Source organism: Erpetoichthys calabaricus, chromosome 2 (genome assembly GCF_900747795.2).
Source record: "Erpetoichthys calabaricus chromosome 2, fErpCal1.3, whole genome shotgun sequence".
Classification (NCBI taxonomy): Eukaryota; Metazoa; Chordata; class Cladistia; order Polypteriformes; family Polypteridae; genus Erpetoichthys; species Erpetoichthys calabaricus.
Window position 1 is genome coordinate 293390811 of NC_041395.2, and position 26514 is coordinate 293417324.

At 37.3% G+C, this 26514-nt stretch overlaps 1 protein-coding gene across 1 annotated transcript in view; it reads left to right on the plus strand.

The window, feature by feature from the left end:
• ablim1b (actin binding LIM protein 1b) overlaps window positions 1–26514 on the plus strand; it is a 341011-nt gene that overhangs the window by 271446 nt on the left and 43051 nt on the right. The window contains exons 11-13 of the mRNA XM_051922460.1: window positions 2795–2950; window positions 8807–8842; window positions 17949–18078. Of these exons, the coding sequence (XP_051778420.1) occupies window positions 2795–2950; window positions 8807–8842; window positions 17949–18078 (322 nt within the window). The remainder of the gene's footprint in view (window positions 1–2794; window positions 2951–8806; window positions 8843–17948; window positions 18079–26514) is intronic.

Below are 26514 nucleotides of genomic sequence, written 5' to 3' on the forward strand. Positions count from 1 at the left end.
GTGTAAGTCAGACTGCAGTTCATTTACTATAGCACTCTTATGAAGAATGGGAAGTAGTTACTCCCTTCCTGTTTGGCATAGCTTTTCAGGTCTGTTTTAAGTTCTTCCACTCTTTGAAAAGCATCAGATAAATATTCTAATTATAGCTGCATCTGACGCTTACTGTTTTAATAACTGATATCTTATTCCAGGCGTAACATGTACTATACAGCTTATGAGGACCTGCTTTTTCCCTCTTACCTTTTAGTGTGAGTTGAAGAATCTTCCTTCCACTCCCCATCATCTCCAGTAGCATCCTATAGTTATTTAGTCAAATGTCCCTGCTATATTTCATTTCCCATCATAAGGATTCATTTACATTCAGTAACTGTTTTCTGTACCTAGTGTTAACTTAGACTCTCAAACTAACATTTGTATAAGTACAGTTCTTTAAGCAAACAACCTACTTTTTGACAATATCCTTAGCAGTAGTGTCCCAGCTAGACATGTATTTCAGAGATAGGTGATGTATAAGGCTTCTATGGATATTTTAATATGATTTGTGCTGTACCTGCATCATTACTGGCTAGAACAAGTTTTTTCTAAAAATAGTTTTGTGGACAAAGTGGGTATGATGTAATGCTTTCCAGGTTTGTAACTACAGTATATTGTCCAACTGATAAACATTAAACAACTATAGCAGAAATGTTTGAATCTGTAAAACCACCCCATAATATTTGTTTTATATGAATAACCTCTTTTCACTGAACTATGGCATCTTACACAGTGGTACTACATAGAAGTCAGAAATATCCAGCACAATTCTTTTTTAGTACACATAAATATTGTGTGAACAAGAATGTATGGTAAGAAAATTCACAGAAGACTTTCACATTTACTGAATGTTTTCAGTAGTGCTGCTATCAAAAAACTCAATAATGAGTGAATCTCAAACTTTATAATGCCTCTTGAAACAAACTCCATTTGAACCCCTACAAACAATCAAGTTCTACATCTGTTATGTACAAATTTGGCAAAACTTGCCCTCTCTGGGTTTTGTTAAAAGTGTACGCATTTTCATTATGTCCTATATTGTTTCAGCAAGCACACACCATACTCACAAAATATAAAAGATATATCCACTAATTTTAAAACTTAAAATCGAATTAAGTAAATGAGGGTACATGCAGCCTTTTAATGTTGTTTAAAGCACATTTGCAGTACACTATAGTATTAAGTAAACCAAGTTCCAGACTGCAAGGAGCAATCTATTTTTTGTGCTCCATAAGGAAGACTACTGTATATGATGTGTTTAATAGTCCCTCCAATATCTATATACCTCCTGAAGCAGTCCGGCACATAACATGAATCCATCCATCCATCCATTATCCAACCTGCTATATCCTAACTACAGGGTCTGCTGGAGCCAATCCCAGCCAACACAGGGCGCAAGGCAGGAAACAAACCCCGGGCAGGGCGCCAGCCCACCGCAGATAACGTGAATACCTCTTGGAAAATAATGCTTATCATTAGCTCAAAGCAACAGCAGTGCACTTCTATAAAGATGATGATGCAAAGAGTTCCTACATATTTAATTTAAAAATGACTGCTACATATCCCAAATTTGCCAGTATATTAAATGTTGAAATTCAGCTCTTTTTCAATAACCTGGTAGGCATTACATGTTAGTTGTACAAAAGAAGTATACTCATTGTACGGTGGATATACCCATGCCTTCACAAATCAGTAATAATAATATGCGAATATGTAAGTCCTTGTTGCAAATTACCTGTACAAAATAATGGACTAGAGGTACAGCACCAGTCTCTTAACAGAAAAATACTATACACCCTTTAAAAATTGAAAGCAATCAGTCTAAATCTACAAATAACTTGCTAGTGACAAAATAATAAAATAAAGGTGAGGCTTTTATCCATTATACAGTATTATCTAAAAGAACGAATGTGTAGAATTTGGACTAAACTAGAAATTTAACTACATTGACACTTGCTTAAGACAGACATGTAAAGTAAACGGTAAAAAGGAAACTGAGCTAAATGATACTTGGGTGGCCATCTGGAGCTTGTTTGGCTGGACCAGTTACTCTCTTTTTGATTTTCTAATTTACTAGTTTTATAAACTATCTTTGTTAAATTCACTTCACTTGAATGATGCTCATGAAAATGTGTTACTTTCCTATTGATATGAATATAAATATTCTATGAATATGTTTGTGCCACCCAGTCAATACTTGAAAATTCTGCCCAATATATTCTGCCCAATCCCACAATAAGAAAAAATAAAATTTCTGGGCATATTTCATAGAAACTGGGTTTCACAAGGTGAACAGTTGATGAATAAGTACAGTGATGAGTGAAAACACTCAAAGCTTCCAGAGAAACTATAGCCGGATGGTCACCCTATTTGATATTTTAAAGGGATCCTGTACTTTACATACTGTAAATATTGTGCACCTTCTGTTTGTTCCAAGGAGGCCTCCATACTCCCTGCATTCTGTAGTTGTCATGAAGGAAATGCACTTGACAAAGGAAGATGTATTCCATTCTTTGCAGTTTGGAAGTTTCACTTATAATGCCTCAATGTACTGTGAAGGTATTTAGTATTTGCCAGTGGGCAGTCATTTAACAGAGTGGGTGTTTTAATTCTGAGGTGAAAACAAATGAACTGGGCATTCACGGTACAGAAGAGAAGATGGCTTGCATCTGCCTTGAAGTGACCATTTGCCTTCATGAAGAGCCATAGTGTGTGTCTGTGTTTTTGAATATACAATTTTCCTTCCTCTCTGTCTCCCCAGGCAAAAGTAGACAATGAGATCCTTGATTATAAGGACTTAGCTGCAATTCCCAAAGTCAAGGCAATTTATGACATTGAGCGCCCAGATTTGATTACCTATGAACCTTATTACTCCACCAACTACGAGGACAGACAGGAAAGGCAGAGTTTGGGAGAGGTAATTAAACTTTAGACAGCTTTTTTATTTCAACACTGGTATCCCAAAACGTAAAGGGCCAAAGATTGCCATTGACAGCTCTCCACATTTAAACAACAGAAGATGGGATTGCACTGAATAGTATTGTATGTAAACACTTCATGGTAATTCTTTCAAGTCTTTATTAGACATAATGAATAGCAATGTAAGGTAAGTGTATCAATTTCCTTATATTTAATAATCTGAAAGCTGTGAAATGACTCGCTTTGTGGCCTGTTGATTTTCTTCAATCCACAGCAGAAATTATGGGATCCTTCCCACAATGGCTTGGATTATTTTACCTATTTGATTTAATAAGCTTCAGTAATAACATAAACAATGAGTAAAGGTAATGAATGATTAAACTTCCTGAAATTAACCTGGATTTTTCTACAGTATTTGGTATTTATGTCATTTCTTTATTGACAGCCACAGACTCCTGGAAGCAGCACTTCTCCTTTGCAGGACAGTCATGTAAGCTGGTGTTGTGTTTTATACTCATAAGTAACAAACTAACCTATTTGTTGCATAAAAACAATAAAAGCATGTCTTCTTCCCAAATTTAGTGTATTTATTTGGGAATAATAGTCAAAGAACATTTGTATGGCCATTTACATGAGTAAATCTACAAGATATGACAGTAAACATGATAAACTGAGATTGTAAGGTGGGTAGGTTTTATGGAGTACATTTAAAAACTTAACTGTTTGCTGTTGTTCTGTAAAGCACTATGTGCAAACAAAATAGCAAACAAAGTTACTTCAGACCTTGTACATGTTCTTAACATGTTTAGGGAATGAATAGAGGAATAGATGAGCATTTGTACGTCCAACAAAAAGTAGTGTGAACTGCCATCAGTTCATAAGTAATAAAATGAGCCAAACTTTATTATCAGCCTGCCAGAGTGGAAAAAAGTTTGAAAAAGAGCATTGCAAAGCAATCAACAGCAGGAATATAAAATGTATTGAAGAATACAGAGGTGGACGAAAGAATACACAGCATATGGGAAAAGTAAATTACTGTACACCCAAAAAAAATGGTAAGTTTCAGAGTAAAGCCAGTAATAGTGGTAACAGGACACTACATTTTTAAACACTGAAAGTGTTGGGCTACAGGATGGTTTTTGTTCTGCAGTTTACTGTCCAGAGTATAAATTTCCGCAAAGGTTTATGTGGCATGGTTGTAGTTCATAGCTCTGGACTAGTTTTCATGAACAACAACATGAGAAAGCTGTTGTAATGGGCTAAGGTGTTTCACTATTAGGTAAATACTACATCTTTTAAAGAAAATTTTGGAATTATGGCTGAGTAATCATTCCTTGAAACTGGTATTAGGGAATGTCAGAAATATGGAGAGAAGTGAAAGTTAATCTTATGAGGCAGCTTGTGCACTCTCTTAAGTACTAACAGGAATATAAGATAATATAATATAAGAACTGGTCAGATAGCCAGTTGCTTGGTGCCAGAATGCAGTAGAGAAACAGGGAGACTCATTAAGGCAAACTGGAAAGAATGCCAAGAAAAATGGTGGTACAAGGCTGAGTATTTTTCAGTGAGAATGCATTAAAGATGGTTTGAAATAATGAGAGCTTTTTGGCTTAAACAGCACTGGCAATATTCAGCTTACTTGATTTCCAGTGTATTTAGTTAAGTTACAGTGTCAGAAGAAGATTCTGTGAAGTACTGGAAGCCACTGCAGTGAATGTAGCTATATATGTAGTCATGGTGTCTGAAATGTGTCAGCCCTCTCCTAGTTCATTATTGTTTGTTGGATTGGTGTAACATAGGAAAAATGTTGAGGAGAGAGCTGCCGTTCACAGTTGAAAGGTAATTTCTAATCTTATTTTTACAATATTGCAATATATCTATTCAGAGTCATTGTCTGTGTGGAGTATGAACATTCTCAGTGTGTCTTTGTGTGTTTTTTTCCTGGGGCGCTGTATGTTAGTTTGACTGCAGATTCTTAACAGGCAGGTGTGAGTATGTGTGTAGAAGTGTATATGTGTGCCTTTTGATGAAATGGATCCCATTCAGGTTTGGCTCTTACCTTGTACTTCTGGAATGTGTTGTAGCTCCCCCATCACTCCAGAAACAAATAAGAAAGTATCAGGTAATGGATAGGTGGATGGATGGATCATTTGTTCAATGGTTGTCATTCTGTTTTAACAGACAGTGCATATATACAATATTGTTTATTTGACAATACTTCAAGGAAACTGATTATAAACATTTTTGATTTGTGTTAAACGTAACTCATTGATTTAAAAAAGCTGTTGTAGCTGTTCTCTTAGAACGAAATGTGGCCATGTTACAGCACATGCAAAAGTTAATAACAAACATTTATTGTAGATACAGTAAATAAAACTGAGATGCAGGGTTTTAAATATTTAGCCTCTATACAGAGTAGGGAATCAGGCGCACCATAAAAAGCACTTAGTATAACATAATTACCCTGCTTTGAGCTATATGTTTAAGAATAGTTTAGGAAGTTTTTGTAGATAGGCTTACCAAATCCTTTTTTTTAATTATTCCTTCTTTTTTCCTACTTTTGAAATTTCTTAAGAGTCATCCAAATTTCACAGTCCAATTTCTTTTATTAGTACAACTAATTTTAAAAGGTGTAAATGCAAAAATGTTACCTCTGAAGCTTGGAAACACTGCAAGTGAATGATATAAATTCTTTATTGACAGCCTCAGCAGCCTAAACACGACTGGTCCCCAGTGCAGGACGATCTCGTAAGTCGGGGTTGTGTTCTGGTATGAAGCATAACCTACTAACTCTTTTATATGCTGCATGACCTTGGGATGACAGAGCATTACAGGGTTATTTCCATGAGGTTGATTTCTCTCTACAGCTGGGGTGCGCAATAACTGCAGTTTTCTGAAAACTTGTTTTACCTGACCATCTTGTTCAAACTGATTTCTTACTTGTTTCTGCATTGCTTAAAGTCCTCTCTCCTCAAAAAAAATATTGTAGCTAATTACTGTTATCTCCACAGGATTATATTCAGGCTGCTTGATCTGCTTGTTATTGTAAAAATTTTTATCTTTTCAAGGACATACAGTATGCAGCAATTAAAAACTACGTGTGGAATTTTTAACATAGTAATGACCCATTTGTACTCATGTCCACGGCCCCTTTATCATTGTATAGCTGACAATGATGAAGAACTATTAGGGAGAACACAAAGCACAGTAAACTTAAAATCAGCAATTTGTCAGTGCAATGGGCAGAAAACATGTGACTAATGAAACATTAAACTCGCCAAGCTACAGGAAAAACTAACACCTTTCCACTTACACTTGTGTCATTTCCAGTTACTTGCTAGCACTTTGTGAAAGTTTTCATGTAAAACCACATCAGCTTTATTTTAAAGTGTAATTACTTATAGTGAGGGCAGTACGGTGGCACAGTGGTAGCGCTGCTGCCTTGCAGTAAGGAGACCTGGGTTCGCTTCCCGAGTCCTCCCTGCATGGAGTTGGCATGTTCTCCCTGTGTCTGCGTGGGTTTCCTCTGGGTGCTCCAGTTTCCTCCCTCAGTCCAAAGACATGCAGGTTAGGTGCATTGGCGATCCTAAATTGTCCCTGGTGTGTGTGTGTGTGCCCTGCAGTGGGCTGGCACCTTGCAAGGGATTTGTTCCTGCCTTACGCCCTGTGCTGGCTGGGATTAGCTCCAGCAGACCCCCGTGAACCTGTGTTAGGATATAGTGGTTTGGAAAATGACTGACTACTTATAGTGAACATCACCTCAGGGCTTATATATTCTTATAACTTGGGCCTTGTAAAATTCAAATGGTGAGTGTGTCTGTTTTGCTGATAGTTGTTTTATCCATCTGGCACACGATCTGACTGTCATTTAGACAGACATAAAGGTGAAATATCTTTGGCAGATAGTGTGGTGTAGTAGACCACTGGACTTTATACTTTCGACAACCCTGTGCAAATTGCTTAAACTGTGTGAACTCTTACTGTTATACAATATACACAAACTACATGATTGCACAAGTACTATGAGCAGCAGCAGTTGAATGCAGAAAGGCACTATATAAACTCACTGAGTGAGTCGCTTAACCTCCCTTTGACTCAAAAGTTAAATTAAAAGTTTCAGTTTGTGTCCTTGCCTTTGTTACTGTTGTGAGTTGCATATTGGTTGGACATGCAATGAAGAATTCTGCAAAACACTATACAAATAATAATACTACTACTTCTACCACTACTGCTAAACTGTAGATCCTAATAAGCAGATCAATTAGTTTGACTATAGTCCTGGGATCCACAAGTTTAGTGGAGTTCTTATTAATGCTATGTATTTATGATTCAATTGACTAAGTGCAGAAAATGGAACTTTGAAACAGTTCACATCATGATTAAGAGCTCAGTTGGAACAAAACCTAATAACCACAACTTTGAAAGACATGTTTGTGCAGCTGAAATAGGGTTATCAGATGCGTTTTGCCCCAGTAAATTTGTCACCTGATAATTACTTTATGTGACTTTACTTTGCAATGGACTGCCATCTCCTAAATGTGTTGGTTCATCCCTTAATCCTATTACAATGAGTACAGGCTGTAGCTATCTATGTAAGCAGGAATAGAAAATAGATGAATGGGTGTATCAGACATCAGAGAGGTCTCTCAGATACCAAGGGGCTAAATATTTAATTATAGTCACGTTTTAGCATACCTAACAGCAACACAGAACATGGCCTAATTACTAAGAGTATATTCTTTTTAATTTTGTATCACATCATCTTGTAACCCTATCAAGTTGACAAACTGTTTTATAAGCATGAGAAAAAGACCCAGCACGATACCTAAGTACAAAATGTCAAAAACCTTTTTTCATTCTAAAGTTGCCTGTTTCAATGAACTTCTAAACTTTCATTTTCTTTCATTATTTCTGTCTTAAATAAGAAAATGTTCTTAATTACAAGAGTGCCTACTTCTGTAAGGATGGGTTAGTAACAGTGCACAAAATAAAAGTTTCTTTTCCTTTATGTGAAAAATGGATAAACCTGTCATGGAGAGAAAATTGCAAAATTTAAGAACAACCAGCCAAACTAGAGTTCCTGCAAATTCACATGTCCTACAGGTCAACATAAAGCAAACACAAACTTGAAAAATAATCTTAATAAATTTAAGATTAAATAAAAGTAATACAATGCTATAATAAAGTTTAGAAGCACAGTGGCTAGTGTTGTTTGTCACTGTGTCAAGGACCAGAACCTTGGTTTGCATGTTCTCTCCATGTCCATATTTTCTCTGAGGACTCCAGTTACCTCTCATATCCCAAAGATGGGCACTTTATTTTGATTGGTGACTCCACCTTGGCCTGGGATGAGTGAGTATTGGTATTTGGGTAAATGTGTGGTATGGTGAAATGGCACCCTGACCAGAGCTTATATCTACCTTGCATACTTTGCTTCCAGGTAAGGCTCTGGGACTGGACTAAGTAGAACCTAAATTTGGATAATCTAATGAACTTTAAGAATTTATAGCCATATTGAATATTATTAGATTTTACAACAGTGCCACCTACTGTAAGTCTGCATTTGTAACGGTAAATACTGTATAATTTCTTTTTTTTCTTTGTAAAGTGAAAATTGATATATTAACAAATGTATCTTTGATTTAACTATAAACTTACTGGTCTGTCAATGTAATTTCAAAAATGCTTCATGCATAGCAGTTTTTGATGATAGAAATGTAGGTGTTCATTAAAATATGTTTAAAGTATCTGAATGCTGTAAAAATTATGCATGGTTACAGATATGCCTGAAATGTATCAACTTTAGTTTTTTCTCCAGAGTAATAAATTATAATCCACTTTTCTCTTTCAGTCTCCACGAACCCTTTCACCAACGCCATCTGCTGAAGTGAGTAACTACAGAAATAAAGTGATGCATTTTGTTGAAATATGATATTACCATAAAGTGTAAACACTACTGGAAATATACTTTGCTTACTTTTAGTTCCTGTATGAACTAAGTTATGACTCACTTTAAAGAAATGACATCTTATTTGACAACATTTTGTAAATCATACTTAGGATGGCATAATGCCTCAATAGTTAGAGCTGGCCCTTCACAGCTTCAGAGTTCTAGATTCAAATGACACTCTGAGCTTTGACTATACAGGTAGGGAGTTTATTGCCATGTCAACATTGTTTTTTCAATGCACTCCATCTCTTGTCCCACATCAAAAACAAATCTGTGTTACTTGAGTATAGATTGATCCTATATGACCAAGTGAATGCATACTCTATTATCATATCTATTCATCAGGACTCCTTTAGGGTATGTCTCTGCCTTGCACTTGATGTTGCTGGTATAGGTTTTAGCCCACTGCTGACTCGAACTTGATGAGGTACATTTGATGATAAACAGTTAGGTAAGCATTGCATATCACAATGATACTTGAATGTTTGAATATCTTATTCTACCTAAGAAATGTGGTAGCGCTGCTGCCTCACAGTAAGGTGATCATGGTTTCACATCCCGTGTCCTCCCTGTGTGGAGTTTGCAAAGCGCTTTGATTAGTGAGATAAGTACTATATACATGTAAAGAATTATTATTATTATTAAATGTGATTAGGCCAAGTTAAGCTATTATATTTATTATTGCACATTAGCAGGTGATTTTTAGCCGTGTTACCTTCTCTTATCCTTTATTAGGACAAACTAGACATACATTTTTGAAGAGCAGCATTTCAGGGCATGCATATTTTATTTCCCATTCTTATTTCAGCAACGGATTGATGCAAATTTTGGATACTGTAAGAAAAAGCAAAGACCACAATACAGAGTTGGGCACCAGATAGTGATAACCTTGTTACTGGCATGTGATTGGTCAAAAAAGAAATGAATAAAACAACATATATTTATCAGCCAGCATTGTGAGGTGACGTCTTTTCAGACACCAGTCAAATGATATATTTCTTCCAGTGGTGGCATTTCTTTATGTGGTTCTAGGAAGAAGAAGCGGGCTTGTTGAGGACGTGAATGACAGCACCAAGCCCCATTTCGGAGTGGTATTACCAATAGAGAATAAGCCCTGAAGATAGTCCCCCAGTCTTCTGTGTGGGACAATACATTACTTCCATTTTTTCTTGCAAGCACAGCACAATGTCATTTTTAGCACTTTTAAAAGGATCGCTTATGTTCCTGTTACTAATTCTGACAATATTTAAATAGTGCTGTAGATGAGAACCAAAAGTACTCCAAAGCTGGATTCCTGCCTAATAGCTAAACTGGCCTGCATACACTTTACACTCAGCATTGACATTTCTTGATTTTCATATTTAATACTATGTAGATTGTGCCTGTTCTATATTACTATGATTATTCGGTATTAGAATTAATGAGAATATTTTGTGAAATTAGTAAAAATAATAAAAAAACAGTTATTTGTGTGGTTTATATATATAAAACAGCAATAGCCCTGCATTTATAAACCTTAATCACAAAAAGGGTCATATGATTTGCCTGGGGGCTTGGAGGTGCTATTTACAGCTTTGCCTAGGCCGCAAAAATGCTAGATCTCATCCTGCTAACCATTAATGTATTCTATTTTTAACCCTTACCTGAGAACTTTTGCATATTCTGTTATGTGTTTACACCTTATTAGGTTTTGATGTTCATTATCATGAAACTTGGGCCACAACAGAGTCACATTGCAATCTTTTATCCATCCATCCATCCATTGTCTCCCGCTTATCCGAGGTCGGGTCGCGGGGGCAGCAGCTTGAGCAGAGATGCCCAGACTTCCCTCTCCCCGGCCACTTCTTCTAGCTCTTCCGGGAGAATCCCAAGGCGTTCCCAGGCCAGTCGAGAGACATAGTCCCTCCAGCGTGTCCTGGGTCTTCCCCGGGGCCTCCTCCCAGTTAGACGTGCCCGGAACACCTCACCAGGGAGGCGTCCAGGAGGCATCCTGATCAGATGCCCGAGCCACCTCATCTGACTCCTCTCGATGCGGAGGAGCAGCGGCTCTACTCTGAGCCCCTCCCGGATGACTGAGCTTTTCACCCTATCTTTAAGGGAAAGCCCAGACACCCTGCGGAGGAAACTCATTTCAGCCGCTTGTATTCGCGATCTCGTTCTTTCGGTCACTACCCATAGCTCATGACCATAGGTGAGGGTAGGAACATAGATCGACTGGTAAATTGAGAGCTTCGCCTTGCGGCTCAGCTCCTTTTTCACCACGACAGACCGATGCAGCGCCCGCATTACTGCGGATGCCGCACCGATCCGCCTGTCGATCTCACGCTCCATTCTTCCCTCACTCGTGAACAAGACCCCGAGATACTTGAACTCCTCCACTTGGGGCAGGATCTCGCTACCAACCCTGAGAGGGCACTCCACCCTTTTCCGGCTGAGGACCATGGTCTCGGATTTGGTGGTGCTGATTCTCATCCCAGCCGCTTCACACTCGGCTGCGAACCGATCCAGAGAGAGCTGAAGATCACGGCCTGATGAAGCAAACAGGACAACATCATCTGCAAAAAGCAGTGACCCAATCCTGAGCCCACCAAAGCGGACCCTCTCAACGCTCTGGCTGCGCCTAGAAATTCTGTCCATAAAAGTTATGAACAGAATCAGTGACAAAGGGCAGCCCTGGCGGAGTCCAACTCTCACTGGAAATGGGTTCAACTTACTGCCGGCAATGCAGACCAAGCTCTGGCACCGATCGTACAGGGACTGAACAGCCCTTATCAGGGGGGCCGGTACCCCATACTCTCGGAGTACCCCCCACAGGATTCCCCGAGGGACACGGTCGAATGCCTTTTCCAAGTCCACAAAACACATGTAGACTGGTTGGGCAAACTCCCATGCACCCTCCAGGACCCTGCTAAGGGTATAGAGCTGGTCCACTGTTCCGCGACCAGAACGAAAACCACACTGTTCCTCCTGAATCCGAGGCTCGACTATCCGACGGACCCTCCTCTCCAGGACCCCTGAATAGACTTTTCCAGGGAGGCTGAGGAGTGTGATCCCTCTGTAGTTGGAACACACCCTCCGATCCCCCTTCTTAAAGAGGGGGACCACCACCCCGGTCTGCCAATCCAGAGGCACTGTCCCTGATGTCCATGCGATGTTGCAGAGGCGTGTCAGCCAAGACAGTCCTACAACATCCAGAGCCTTGAGGAACTCCGGGTGTATCTTATCCACCCCTGGGGCCCTGCCACCAAGGAGTTTTTTGACCACCTCGGTGACCTCAGTCCCAGAGATGGGGGAGCCCACCTCTGAGTCCCCAGGCTCTGCTTCCTCATTGGAAGGCATGTTAATGGGATTGAGGAGGTCTTCGAAGTATTCCCCCCACCGACCCACAACGTCCCGAGTCGAGGTCAGCAGCACACCATCCCCACCATATACAGTGTTGACACTGCACTGCTTCCCCTTCCTGAGACGCCGGATGGTGGACCAGAATCTCCTCGAAGCCGTCCGAAAGTCGTTCTCCATGGCCTCCCCAAACTCCTCCCACGCCCGAGTTTTTGCCTCAGCAACCACCAAAGCCGCATTCCGCTTGGCCTGCCGGTACCTATCAGCTGCCTCCGGGGTCCCACAGGACAAAAGGGTCCTGTAGGACTCCTTCTTCAGCTTGACGGCATCCTTCACCGCCGGTGTCCACCAACGGGTTCGGGGATTGCCGCCACGACAGGCACCGACCACCTTACGGCCACAGCTCCGGTCAGCTGCCTCAACAATAGAGGCACGGAACATGGCCCATTCGGACTCAATGTCCCCCACCTCCCTCGGGATGTGGTCGAAGTTCTGCCGGAGGTGGGAGTTGAAGCTACTTCTGACAGGGGGCTCTGCCAGACGTTCCCAGCAGACCCTCACAACACGTTTGGGCCTACCACGCCTGACCGGCATCCTCCCCCACCATCGAAGCCAACACACTACCAGGTGGTGATCAGTTGACAGCTCCGCCCCTCTCTTCACCCGAGTGTCCAAGACATGTGGCCACAAGTCCGACGACACGAGCACAAAGTCGATCATCGAACTGAGGCCTAGGGTGTCCTGGTGCCAAGTGCACATATGAACACCCCTATGCTTGAACATGGTGTTCGTTATGGACAATCCGTGACGAGCACAGAAGTCCAATAACAAAACACCACTCGGGTTCTGATCGGGGGGGCCATTCCTCCCAATCACGCCCTTCCAGGTCTCACTGTCATTGCCCACGTGAGCATTGAAGTCTCCCAACAGAACGAGGGAGTCCCCAGAAGGTATGCCCTCTAGCACCCCCTCCAGGGACTCCAAAAAGGGTGGGTACTCTGAACTGCTGTTCGGTGCATACGCACAAACAACAGTTAGGAACCGTCCCCCCACCCGAAGGCGAAGGGAGGCTACCCTCTCGTCCACCGGGGTAAACCCCAATGTACAGGCTCCAAGTTGGGGGGCAATAAGTATACCCACACCTGCTCGGCGCCTCTCACCGGGGGCAACTCCAGAGTGGTACAGAGTCTAGCCCCTCTCAAGGAGATTGGTTCCAGAGTCCAAGCTGTGCGTCGAGGTGAGTCCGACTATATCTAGCCGGAACCTCTCAACTTCGTGCACTAGCTCAGGCTCCTTCCCCTTCAGAGAGGTGACATTCCACGTCCCAAGAGCCAGTTTCTGTAGCCGTGGATCGGACCGCCAAGGTCCCCGCCTTCGGCCACCACCCAACTCACACTGCACCCGACCCCCTTGGCCCCTCCCATAGGTGGTGAGCAATCTTTTATATGTTTTAAAATATTAAAGGATACATTTGTTATTTTTCAAGTCAAAGGTATTTCTTCACAGTCGTGATATGTATTAATTTGCTACATTAGACTGTTTTTAAGCTGAAGCGTTTTTTTAATAATTTTTAAAAAATACCTAGCCTGCTCTTGCATTTTAAAATGGAGACGGTGGAGCCAGGGTCCAAACGTGAAAACAAAAACCTTAAAACATATCAGATATGTTAGTTTTTAAGCCAAGAGTGTTATCGAGTATTGATCCATGTCTTGAGATTCCACACCTAATGTAAAACAGCACATCCATGTTGTTTCAGGAAGGCAAAGAAAGCAAAAAGCTAAACATTTTTATTAAATTTAGTCATTTTAAAAGGTTCTGCGCTTAGGCCCTAAGGGTATGGTTCCACTTTGAAAAGTCATCTCCAAACGTTGTTATTGGCATTACTGAATTTTGATGCAGATGTGTGAATTGCTGTCTCTCTCTGGTCTGTAGACAAACTAGACAACAGTCAATGAAAAAAAACATTCAGTGTTTTATTACATGTGATACAAATAATTAAAAGTTGGTTTAAAATCGCTACTAATTACAATACAGAAGTACTTCATCAGGGCGGCACGGTGGCGCAGTGGGTAGCGCTGCTGCCTCGCAGTTGGGAGACCTGGGGACCCGGGTTCGCTTCCGGGTCCTCCCTGCATGGAGTTTGCATGTTCTCCCCGTGTCTGCGTGGGTTTCCTCCGGGCGTTCCGGTTTCCTCCCACAGTCCAAAGACATGCAGGTTAGGTGGATTGGCGATTCTAAATTGGCCCTAGTGTGTGCTTGGTGTGTGGGTGTGTTTGTGTGTGTCCTGCGGTGGGTTGGCACCCTGCCCAGGATTGTCTCCTGCCTTGTGCCCTGTGTTGGCTGGGATTGGCTCCAGCAGACCCCCGTGACCCTGTGTTCGGATTCAGCGGGTTGGAAAATGGATGGATGGATGGAAGTACTTCATCATATTATGGTTTTGAATAAATGTCTAATAGGAAGACACAGTGAAAGTTACTCTTTACTGCACATTTTCACTCTCAGAAAATTTGTCCTCGGTTCTTTTATCACAATGTCCTCATGAAGAGCAACTCAGCAAGCTCTACAGAATTTGATAATTGGTTTGTCACACTTGAGTCTGTTTCATCGTTGTTTGGTTCTTTTGCATAATGTGCCTTTTTAATTTCTCAGTATTTTTTGTGCATGTATACCACACACCAAAGAAACTGAGTAATGTTTCTTATGCATGTGAATTTCCCCTTGGGATTAATAAAGTATCTATCTATCTATCTATCTATCTATCTATCTATCTATCTATCTATCTATCTATCTATCTATCTATCTATCTATCTATCTATCTATCTATCTATCTAATGCTGAGAGTTGATTGGCACTGTGAACAGTATTGATGTGCAAGTGGCATTGGTTCTTTAAAAAAATCTAAGGGTTTTATAAAAGTGCTATACAGTAAAATTCAGTTTAGATTTATTGTTATGTGTATCAAGTTTAATGAAACTCAATGAATCTTGCTCTGCAGGCTATGTAAAAAATATAAACACAGAATTTAAGAAGCACATACCGTAGGTGCTGTTTGGGGCAAAATCATCATATTATTTGAGTGCACATTTTTTGTTAAACCACTAAGTCTATATGTGATTCAGTATGACTGGCAGCATTGCCTATAAAAATATGATACAAATAAACACTGAATTACAAAATATTATGATTTCAGTAAGCATGTGCTGTTGGTGCTGGCACATATTTTATATCATGGCAGATGTATACTAAAATAGATCATTTTGAGTGCATACTGAAAGGTCTGCCGCTATATCAGACATTTAGCACATTTTTGTGCAGAGCATCATTTGTTATAAGCCAGAATATAACCGGTAAATAAACAGAACTGCAGAGAAAAAGTAAGATAATATGAAGCCTGAAGCTGTAAGAAATTTTTCAAATTGGTAATGCACCTGTAGAAAATGTCAGAACTCCACGCAATGACATCCACTTCAAACAGACAAACAGGAAACAGATTCTTACTTCAAGAAAATTTCACTAGGAATCTGTGATAAATTGTATTACTTCCAGTTTACTTTTCTTGTCACAAGCATGCCTCAGAAAAGTGGAAGTAGCATTTCTTAAGCTGAAATCTTTGCTGCTTCAAAGCAGATATATTCAGTAAGCTTTAAGGCTTTTGTTTTCACATTTTGACCCTAGTCCCGTTTTAAAATGCAACAATGGGCTATTTTTTTTAAATTTATAAAAAATGCTTCACTTTAGATCATAGTTTTATGTGTCAAATTAATACATACTATGTTTGTGAAGAAGCAACTTTGACTTGGAAAATAACCAAACTTATTGTCTGTAAAGTATTGTGATTTATTTTTGCAATATATTGCAATTAATTATTTCCACTCCATTTGTAATGTTCAAAGTATTGCAAAAGCTGAAATTGAGTCAATCATATACACCTAATAGGAAGCCAGTCAGTCAGTCAGTCATTCTCCAACCCGCTATATCCTAACACAGGGTCACGGGGGTCTGCTAGAGCCAATCCCAGCCAACACACAGCACAAGGCAGGAACAAACCCCAGGCAGGGCACCAGTCCACTACAGTAATAGGAAAGCCCTTTACTTTATTAATCCAACTTAAATATTATAATATGGCAGAGATGATCTAATGTCTTTACTATGGGAATAGGCAAAGAAACAGTAAACATTCAGTGGTCTGTTATATGTGTAGCTTTTTTCAAAACCAAAATGCTAATCACAATTCAAAGTCAAAAAACAAAATGAGAATCAAATCTAAATAAATTCTCTTAGAGGAATAACAACACAAAATGGTGACATAAAGACAATGCAACAACAATGATGAGATGTTAAAAAAAGAGGAATATGTAGAAATCAATCACAATGAACTACACAGAAGGTACCTGTAGATCATTAACAAATAATACTGTATAAGCATAATAATGTATTAAACTTTCATACACAAATAAAAAGGGTTTATTATTATCCAGTTCTCAAATACTGATGAAAGTTCCATGTTAACTAAACATAGGAAAAATGTATCCTGTCATGGTTTGAACTCCCTCATATTTTCTTACTTCAGAGGCATTATCTGTCTTTTCTTTTGCTTTTTGGTCATGATGTTCAGGATAATTTTACACTTCTCACTTACAAGAACTTTGACTGTTCACGATAGGAGTAAAGAAAGCATCAGCAGCAGTTTACAAATTCTGCAGCATGATATGATTAGTAATAGGGTTTCATGCTTCTCTACTGTGAATGAAGAATTTAAACTCAGTATAAAACATTCTGCAAGGGTTTCCAGAGTACAGTACTTAATATTAGCATAATGATGGTAAAAATTATATTTTTCATATTAAGTTTTTTTTAATTTCATGTAGTAGTATAAAAAATTGCCACAGAAATCTAAGCAGCAGTGATTTTATGTGCAATGAGTAAAGTAAACATTCTCTTTGAATTTGATTATGATTCTGGCACCAAAACAGCAAAAACAGCCTGCCCAGAAACAGGTCTCAATGTAGGGGAGCCAGACACTTGGAAACTGGTAGGCTTCAGCCTACTAAGCCAAAAAACAAAGAGACCTGGCAAAATAATTAGGAAGGTAACAAATTATATCAAAAATATTAACAAAAGACAAAACAAAGATTATGAGATCTGTAATGGTGGTTTGAACGAATGCACAAGTGGGAGCTGTTGTTCATTCATATATGATGTGTCAGCTTCATGACGAAACTCCCCTTTTTCTGGTGCTACATTGGAAAAACATATAATGTTGATAAATTATTACAACAAATAGGCAGAAGCTACATTATCCTCTCAAATTACATCTGTTACTTAATTACACTGCTCACATCAGTTTTTAGTAGAGACGGATATGCAAAGGAATTGATTTTAGAGAATGAACCTTAGTTCACCTCTATTGATTTCAAATCTTTCCTGAAATAGACAAATTTAGCATTTCATCCTTTGATTCCTGTTCACTAGGTTTATGATATGGTCTGATGTTTTATTTGCATTTTAATTGTGTCAGAATAAGCTCTTTAATTCTTTTGAGAGTTTATCTTCATTTTAGCTTTCTAATTTATTTCCAAATTCCTGTGTTAGGATAATGAAATAATACCTTTTATTAATTCAGAATATACTCAAGAGAAAATGTATAAATTACTGTTTCAAAACACCATGCATTTATTTACAAAGTTATTTTCCTCATTAACAGGGCTACCACGACATGCGGGACCGAATGATTCACAGATCTACCAGTCAAGGATCAATTAGCTCTCCAATCTACAACAGACACAGTTACACCCCTACTATGTCACGTTCACCACAGCATTTCCACAGGCCAGGTATGTTAAATGCTCAAAAATTGCATATTTATTTATCCCTTCACAAGAGATGAAAAGAAATATCTGTACATTTATCAAAGTGATAAAAAATGTTTCAATTTAGTTTCTCAGCATCATGTCTTGCTATATTTCTGTGTTTATGCTGTTTTTTAAATGCTACTTGAATATGTTTTAAAAAGTGAGTTTTTTTGTTTTTATCTTCCTACTGAGTATTATTTATATTTATAGTAATATGTTATGAGTTTAAAATTCCTTTAAATCTCAAAAATCATGATAATATATCTTGTCCTCAGAAATGAGATTTGCTAAAATTAAATGACTCCATGTGGAACTTATGTTTTAATTTAACAAAAAAAAAACTGTCATGCATTTTTATTATATAAAAAAGTAAAAATTTTACTTCTGAGAGTTAGTTGGAAATGCATTAAGGATACTGATTCAGTTTACTAGTGCATGTTTTAATAGTATTAAGACAAATTTGTTTCATACAGTGATAAACATGGATGAACACTATAATGATGAAGAATCACTTTTATGGCATAATTTTGAAAATTTTGCAGTTGTGTTGTAAATTAACCATTATTAATGTTCATTTATTACATCCATCGTTGATGCGTGGCAATATGCGAATTAAGAATTAGATATACAGTATTTACCAGAATTATATAAATTAGATACATAAATGAATAGCTTCGCAATTAACTGCTGACAAAATAAAAAGACCATAATACTTTAAGGTGTACAGAACATTTAGCTGCTTGACTGTTTCTTGTTTTCATAAAGATTATAAAAAACTGTTTCATGACTTCAACGTTGCCCAGACTGTGCTGTTTTTTCATAATTTGAAATTAGTTTATTATGCAGACAAATGAACATTCATTAAATTAAGTAAATAATAAAAATTATATGTCTGAGAAAAATTACTTCCCACTGGTCACCATACACTCTACAGAACACATTTTTAAAATATCGACCTTATTCTTCTTTTGAATGATTCTCAAGGCATAAACCTATGTTTATTAAAATAGAAAGAGTGCCCTTCACTGGTCTATCCCATCAGCCTGAAAATGAGACACCTGCTTGTTCTTTCTGTTGCAGTTTTCTTATTTATTGATGAGAACAGCACAATGTATGTTGCTTGTAAACAACAACAACATTTATTTATATAGCACATTTTCATACAAAAAGTAGCTCAAAGTGCTTTACATAATGAAGAAAAGAAAATAAAAGACAAAATAAGAAATTAAAATAAGACAACATTAGTTAACATAGAAAAGGAGTAAGGTCCGATGGCCAGGGGGGACAGAAAAAGATCTGAGGTTGCGATTTGGAATATAAGGTGTCAGACATTACGATATATAAAATGGGGCGAGATTATTTAAGGCTTTATAAACCATAAGCAGAATTTTAAAGTCAATCCTGAATGACACCGGTAACTAGTGTAGTGACATCAAAACTGGAGAAATGAAACAGTATACAAACTTTTTTTCACTTTGTTACATTATAATATGGTATCTTAATGTATTTTGTTTGTCAGTGGTATCTTATTGCCATTGATCAAAACAAAAAACTTGATAATATGTAAGTGAAAACAATCATCAATCGATGGTTATTTCATCAAGCACCCTTCACAGAGAAACACATCATAATAAAATAGAAACATTCTGTAGAAGCATCTGCATATATCTTTTAATTATAAAGAAATAAATAAATAAAATAATGTATTACATTATAATCCACCCTTTTTCCATGATACACCTAAGTAGGCTTCAGCTTTGCTAATTTTCTCTAGAAATAACATTTAACAGAGTCAATTAATGTGCAGTTGAGTCTAGGCTGAATACACCATCTTGTGAGGATTTCTGCAGGTGTTTACTTCAGCTCTTAGACTTTACTCTGTTACTGAGTATTTTCTAAATTTTCGTTTTGTAAGGAGGGGCAATAAGGAATTATTACTTGGCTGATGTCTTAAAGAGAAGATGTATTATATTATTTAAGTGATATAATCGTAAATTATTGCATTTATAGAGCTTTCCAAAAACTCAATATAAAGTATTAAAAATCAAAGCAAAGGAACAATTAATGAATGCCCTTGCCAGGGAAGTCACCAAGAAGAGCCTCCCACGGCTGCAATATAAGATTTTATGTATATGTGTGGTTAACAAATGTTGGATTCATGGGGGTTTGGGAAAATTAAAGCCACATCAAATCTCTAATACAGTTTGTCTAACTCTGAGACCAAATGAAAGAAGATTCCAGTCTGACACACCAAAATGTACATTTTCATTCTTACACCATTCTTATAGCACTACTGTGAATTATGGTGATGATAGTACTTCTAGGCATCAACAAAATCAAGTGTAGACCTGTGACTTGGGATTTGATCATCCTTCCAGATGAGCTTATTAAAAATATTGCATCTAAAAATGTAAAACTGGTGGGGATGTATCTTTAAAAGCTTGAAGCTATAATTTCTAACAATTGTGCCTTCACTTAATTTTATCGAAAGAGGATTAACAATTGCAGAATTATTCATTTTCTGCTTTTATTCACAGCTGAGTTTTGTCATTCATTTTTCCATCTTGCTTAATCCAGGAGCATCAGGTGCAAGTCCATAGCAAGACACACTTACTCATTCTAGACAAATTTATAGCTGCCAGTCAATCTAATCTGACCCACTGCAGAATGAAGATAGAAGTCAGACTCTTAGGAGAAAACCCCTCATCAAATACGTGCAGACTTCACAGACAATATCCTTGGTGGATCCTGAATCCAGGACACCAGAATTATGAGGCAGAAGCCCACAGGCAGACTAGACATTAAACGCAGGATGCTGGAAATGAGAAATAATAGTGCTTGACACTCACTATCAGTCACTATGGTGTCCATAATTAAAATTAAAAGAAACAAAAGAATTCTGTTTTCACCTTGGCATTATAGAATTGCATTGTGTTGATCACACAGAAAAAGTCACATTTAGACTATGTTACAATTCAGTATTGTAGCAAAATAAATATGAAAATATCTGAAAACAGAAGATAGCAACAGAGATAAAAACAACATGATATATATATTTAAAAGGTGTTGTTATACAACATAATGTAAATTTAATGTACACAAATGATCAAAATTGTGATAGGTAACAAAAAATGAAAACAGATGCAAAGTTAAGTTCCATTACCTGTGATGCATGGAGCCACCTTGTTTTAAAAATGGATGGATAATCTTTTTATTGCTTTGAGCCAATCAACAGCGACAAATACTACATCAAAACCACAGTATTAATGAAGAAAGTGTGTTTAAATGAATGCTAATAATGGTTAGTTGACAGCATCTGCACAATCATGTTTAATAGTCTAAGCAGACTGTTATTTTTTTACTGGCGTCTTTGCTAGAAAAAAAAAACAGCCAATTTTTTTCTGTTGTGTTATCAAAAGAGGCATAAAGACTTTATGAAAAGCTTTATATTTGTATATGTTACGGGTAAAGCCCAAAATTTGGATAAACCTTGCTTTACCCGAGAAAAGCTCGAAGAGCTGGAATAAAATATGAGTTTCTAACATTACCTGGGTAATCTTAGGTTTATCCACCCGGATTTTAACAAAATATTATTTCCAATTCCAGCTTTACCCAGGTCTCTTGGATAACACAAGCTCTACCCAGGTAATGCTAGGTTTATCCAGTTTTTGGGGTTTACCCATAACATATATATATGAAGAGAATAGTTGTACTTGAACAGGCAGATGGAAACTTAAATGACCAGAAAAACACAATGACACCTTCTTATAGTCTCTGTTAATATATGAACAGGAAAAATTGTCATATTCATCATTAATTGAATAATATGTCCATCTTTTAAGATTTTAGTCCTCTTGTAGAACTCACTTTATCACATTTTGTGGTTGCTGAAACAGACTACCAAAAAGCCTACATGATTTTTATGCCGTCCTTAGTTCCATTACCTCCTAACTCCTGTTTACTTTCCTGTCTAATACTGTATATATTTTAGATTGCCTTTTTTCTGAATTGTTTGTTTGCTTTTGCTTTGGAATTTTTCTCCCCCTATCTCTATTTCCCCCCTCTCTGTTCCTGTTTCTTTCCTCATTTTGCCTTTCCTCACTCTAATCTTTCTCCTGATCCCATGATCCCTTTTTCCTACAGAGCTGCTCTCTACTGGTGTGCAGCGTTTGCCCTACCTGCGCACTAGCAGTTTCAGCTCAAATCATAATGACTCCCGCCCTTCCTCCCCATTCCGACACCACTTCATTCCCCATAATAAAGGTAAGGTGCCAGGTCTTTAAAGCTTCCTGCATTGTCTTTGCAATCCGCCTCCAAAGCTAAAACACCATAAGAATAAGGTTAATCCCAACAGTGCTGCAATTTGCTTTGAATGTTTCAAGCTGCCTTTGGGGACTTTTTAATGGCACAACATTAAAAAAATGAAAAATGAAATCAATATTTTTTCCATGCATGCCTTCCTGAAGGTATGGTGATCTAGCCTGCCTCCTCCTTACCTTAAGAATGGCAAGTACCAACAAAAAACAAACAAGTCACTCTTTGTAGTTAATGGTGTGCTGATTTACTAACATAAATATGTTTATAAATTTAACAACTTAAAATTTCCAAATAACTGGTGGAAATGTTTCTGCTATTTTTTTATCCTAAATACAAGAATTTTAAGAAATGAAACCCTGTCTGGGTAATATGATTAATTTAATATATATATAAAAGTAGAAATAAGTAGAAAGCAGTTGCTGGAGACATTCCCAGAGGGATACCTGAAGGCCAAACCTGTACTGTTGGGATACATTTATTAAACAGATTATGCAGAAACTTCTCACAATTACTTTGACTTTCTCATTACGCAAATAGTAAAACAAGGTGTGTTTTTCTTATGTGCATAAAGCATAGCAAAATGGAAGTTTCAGACTGTGAGAGGAAAACAAAGCATCCTTTCAACAGAACTGCACCCTGGTATAAATCGTAATCATTAATTCTGATTTATGCTGCAGAGAGTTAGTTCTTCCACTCCATCCTATTAAACCTCATGTTTTGGTTTCTTCATTCACTTTTTCTTCCCCCACACATTAGCTGGTAGAATTTGTTCTGTCGTCCATTACTGTGAATTCCCATTTAATTTACTTTTAAGGATACTGTAAATAAGATGCACATTGCTGTTCATGCATGCTGCAGAAGTGATGGTGTAGTTGAGGGTGGGAAGGGTTTCAATAGAGCCCATGTATCCATAAAACTTTGGCTTACTGGCTTTAAAAAAAAGACAACTGCTTGTTTTCTCTTTCATCTTACTATAGAATAACATGGAAACTGGCCTCACCATGCTCCTCCAGTTTTTTTTTTTTTGAGTCCCACTTTTTTGTTTGAACACTAATCCCAAGGTTCATTTTACTTGGTGAGTTTGCTTAGCCCAAGTTTCTGAATGCAAAATTTCAGGCTTTACTAAACCAGCCTCTTCATGACCCATTCATTTTTGTGTTAAAATACAATCTATGGTAAACAGGCGATCCTGGGAAAGACTTCACAACATTATTTAAACATTGCAAGTTAGGGAAAAAAGTCTTGTGCTTCATACGTTTCCTTTATAAAGATACTCATTGATGTATATAGATGGTCAGTGCTATAAAATAAATATCAGGATGCAATGTGGGAGGACTATGCAGCAGATCAGCAACTTATTCGATTAAACATTCAGTTTAAAGTGTCTATTAAATATAAATGAAGGACACTAGGCATCTACAGCAGCTCACATCACGTCTACAGCATGGATGTATCACCCTTAAGAATTTATCAATTAAAAAAGGGAAAATGATCATGATTAATCTACAGTATCCTTGGCTTCATATAATTCTTGTTTTTTGCAAACCCTGCTACCTCATTGAGTGCTGGATGTACATGCAACTGCTGTGAATATTGGTTAATGAAAAACATTTGGTTCCAGAGTATGGGGCGGTCACCTTTGAGAATTTAGCAGTAAAGTTGGCTTGATGATAATTAATTATTTTTTTGAGATTCATCATTCTCTCACTGTGTGTCACTGGTGTCCGTATCAAGGCCTACATTCCCCACTGAGCTTGGCACCGGATGTTTTTATACCTGTGGCTTCTTCTGTGACTATTGTACATGTCTATTTAAAATGCCATGTTTTACTGTTTTAGTTAAAAAAAGCAAAAGACCCAGGAATGACAGAATAATCAAATATAGAGATTTATTCGGCATCCATGTAACATACATTCAGTAATTAGACAATTAAAACAGTTCAAACAGTCACTATATTATCAGAAGTGACCAAACTACTGGTGCTGTTGCATTTTAAAAATGTCAGATTATTGTTATAGTTTATTTTGGATATCAAGAAATAAACCTCCTTGAACAATGTACTGATAAAACAAATGCAATGTCCTTAACCACCTTTTCTGCTGTTATTCTTTTTGCATGATCAAGAAAATACATGTTGCTGCTGGAAATACTTCCATATGATATAATGAAAGCATTTAAAAAAGCTGACAAAACAATGAGATTTGTTTAGGAATAGAAAAGATGGACACATATTTGTTTGTTTTCATTTGGTTGATTAATACTAGAAAAAAACATGTATTGAGGATATTTTGGTACATAACACTTACATCAGAGGTCTATTAAAGCAAAGTCTGTTACAGTGTTATACATGCATTTGCATTAAAATACACAGTATTAAGGTCTTGTATAATATGGAAAGGTAACATTGCTTTAGTTTTTAAATATGTATGTGAAATAACAATTTCATCCATAGTAGTTCTGATAGCAACCTTGGCATTTTACACATTTAAGATTTTAAAGTAAATACAAACAGAAACCACTTTAATGTCACCATATTATGGGTAATACTTACAATCTGTTTTGAAACTTAATTGTGGAAGTTTAGCGTAATCTGTTTTTGTTCTTTTAAAAGACACCCCGGCATGATTTAAAAAATGCATGACCAATCATTCTGCAAGCAGGAACAAAAGCAGACACTGTTAGTAATAATTAAAGATTCTGATTATAGACTGTAAAATAATGTTCTAAATAACTACCATTTTCAGGTTTAAGGGATATGATAAACTTGCTGGTTTTCGTTTCAAACAGATTGTTAATAAGAAACAGACTTGGGTGTTAGCTTAATGCATAGGTATAGTACACTCCTTCTTTACAGGACTTACAATCCTGCAAATTCAGGGTGAGCAGACTGAGATTTAAATTAATGTTAACAACAAATAGATTCCCAAAACAACTCAGCTGCTTAAAGTTGCCAAAAACAATGTTTATACACTATCCAAAGGTTCTAAGTGGTTATTGGTTTTGTACTACCCGGCGTATTCATTTAAGGCCAGCTCTTGCTGTTATTGGCTGCACTTTGTTAAGTTGTATGTTTTGTTTATTCTCCTATTAGCATCCCAGAAGGTACAATATTATTCCACAAAAAGTCTGTTCTGATATCTGTATTGCTCTCTCGTCATCTCATCTTAATCTTACTCAAATCAAAGAATCCTAATTTACCCACTGTAACTCACTGGGAAAATGATATCTTGTTTTATGTAAAACTTAGAAAAAAATAAAAGTTTTCTCTATGAGGAACAGTCCAACACTTTTTCAAAATTTTGCAAGAATTCAGTAATGATTTTGCCTTTGTTTAACCTCTGTTAAAGTTTCAATATACAGTATATGAAGGACTACTTCATATGTGCTGATAACAGCTCTCTGAGTTGGGTAGAGAAGGGGTGTTCTAATATGAAATATGTTTTAAATGAAGTTTGTATATTTGGTTGAACTATATATGATTCGTTATAATAAGATTTACAAAACGAATAAAACGAATAAAATAAAAAAAAAACAAAACTTGCTGTTATAGGATCTTGACATTTAATTAAATATATGTGTATATGTGTATATGTGTAAATATATTTGTATTCATTTCACAGCATTACAAATTGCTACCAGTGAATATTTAACTTTTCCCAGAACACAGACAAAATACTTAGAGGGCTGAAAGAGATCAGTATCCATTACTCCCCTGACTTCTTTCTAATATGTTATTAAAAAGGTTACTTTCAAATGTACACGCACAAGTTAAAATAAGAATGAGGAACTGGTCAGTTATTGGTTACCATGTTGCTCATACCACATTTGCAAAAACAAACTCTTCTGAGCTAAGATTCTTCATTAAACATTGAACAAAAGTGGAGCAAAGAGAAAAACGTGCATTGCAAGCTGTGGCTGCTGTAAACATTTTTATGAATTTCATAACAAAATGTAGTTTAAGAAACAGCAGACAGGGGGCTGGAATCAGTCATTCAATTAAAACAGGAGTTTAATTGTCTCAAATTTAAAAACTGTTTGGAATGAAAACCATCAGCCACACCAGGCCACTGCTTCTTACTGATAAAGGGCTCCTGAAAAATG